This window comes from Apteryx rowi, unplaced genomic scaffold (genome assembly GCF_003343035.1).
Source record: "Apteryx rowi isolate R43461 unplaced genomic scaffold, aptRow1 scaffold_2593, whole genome shotgun sequence".
Classification (NCBI taxonomy): Eukaryota; Metazoa; Chordata; class Aves; order Apterygiformes; family Apterygidae; genus Apteryx; species Apteryx rowi.
Genome location: NW_020448967.1, coordinates 1 through 1,314, shown reverse-complemented (window position 1 = coordinate 1,314; position 1,314 = coordinate 1). Strand labels below are relative to the sequence as shown.

The window sequence follows — 1,314 nt, the reverse complement described above, 5'->3', positions numbered from 1 at the left end:
GGTTCACGCCCTGTCCCCCTCCCCAGAGCTGCAGGAGTACTTCAGGGGGGCAGCCCCCCCCGTGCCCGCGCAGCCCCCCCGGCCCGCTGGGGCCCCCCCAGCGCTGCTGGAGACCCACGCGGCCCAACTCAGCGCCCGCCACGACTGGGAGGCCGAGTGGGGGGGTGCCGGGCTGGCCTCCCGCCTGCCCCCCCAGGTGAGCCCTGGCGAGGGGGGGCCGAGCCCCCTTTCCTGCCCCACAGTGGGTGCTGGGGGTCTGACTCCTTGCTTTCACCCTCCCCTCCCCCCGACAGGAATACGTGGGGCGGAAGCGGCTCCGGGCCCGGCTCCGGGCGCTGGAATCCCTGCGCCAGGCCTGCCCCCCTCGGCCCCACGGCCCCCCCGAGGGGCCCTTGGACCCTGCCTGGCTCCAGGGGGCCTTTGGGGCCGGCGGAGGGGCCGGGGGGGCCCTGCCCAAAGGGTCCCGCTTCACCCGCACCCAGCACCTGACCCACAAGCAGGTAGGGGGCCACGGGAGGCATGGGGGAGGCCGTGGGAACACAGAGCTGGGGCGCTTGGTGATTGGAAGTGGATTTGTTTACTCTGGTCCCTACTGATGGCTGTGAGGGGGGGAGGCTGTAGGGAACAGGGACTGTTGTGGGGCAGGGAGGGGGCTGTGGGGCAGCAGGGCGCCCCTGGGTCTGCAATCTCACCCCCGTTGCCCCCCAGGATCCCCAGGTATTGCTGCAGCAAGTCCAGGTGGCTGTTGAGACCCTGCCACCCTCAAAGGGCTCTGAGGAGGTGAGGGCACTGTGTCCCCCTTGTTCGCACTGGCCCTACTGATGGCTGCAGCGGGCAGGCGTTCACTCGGGACCCTACTGACGGCCCTGATTGGGTCGTTGCCCGCCCCAAGGAGCCCTGCGGCCCCGCTCTCATGGCCGGGTCCCCCAGGCTGCGAGGATGCGCCAGGCCGGGGAGGAGGCAGCGCTGGAGGCGACACTGGCCCAGCTGGAGGCAGCGATCGAGGGCCGCCGAGGGGAGGCGCGGGCTGCCCAGCTGGGGCTGGCGCAGGTGGAGGCGGAGGTGCGGCAGGGCCGCCTGGCGCTGGGGGGCCGCCAGGACGCGCTGCGGCTCAAGGCGCGGGCGCTCGAGCTGCTGCCCGACGCCCACGGCAACATGGCCAAGCTGCAGGTGGGCTGGGGGGTGCCGGGGGGGGAAGTTTGGGGCCTTTTGGGACAGTCTGGGGGTTACGGGGGCCAGGCTGGGGGTCAGCTTGGGGCAGTTTGGGGGTATGGAGGCCAGTCTAGGGGCAGGATTGGGGCCATTTGGGGCAGT

The 1,314-nt window shown here is 72.4% G+C and overlaps 1 protein-coding gene across 1 annotated transcript; it reads left to right on the top strand.

The window, feature by feature from the left end:
• Positions 1-26: 26 nt before the first annotated feature.
• LOC112966884 (coiled-coil domain-containing protein 22-like) lies at positions 27-1,182 on the top strand (the record flags this gene model as incomplete). The annotated part of the gene is made up of 4 exons (XM_026067441.1): positions 27-196; positions 294-500; positions 709-780; positions 931-1,182. Coding segments are annotated over 4 exons (701 nt in total), but the record flags the coding sequence as incomplete, so codon positions are not given.
• Positions 1,183-1,314: the final 132 nt, after the last annotated feature.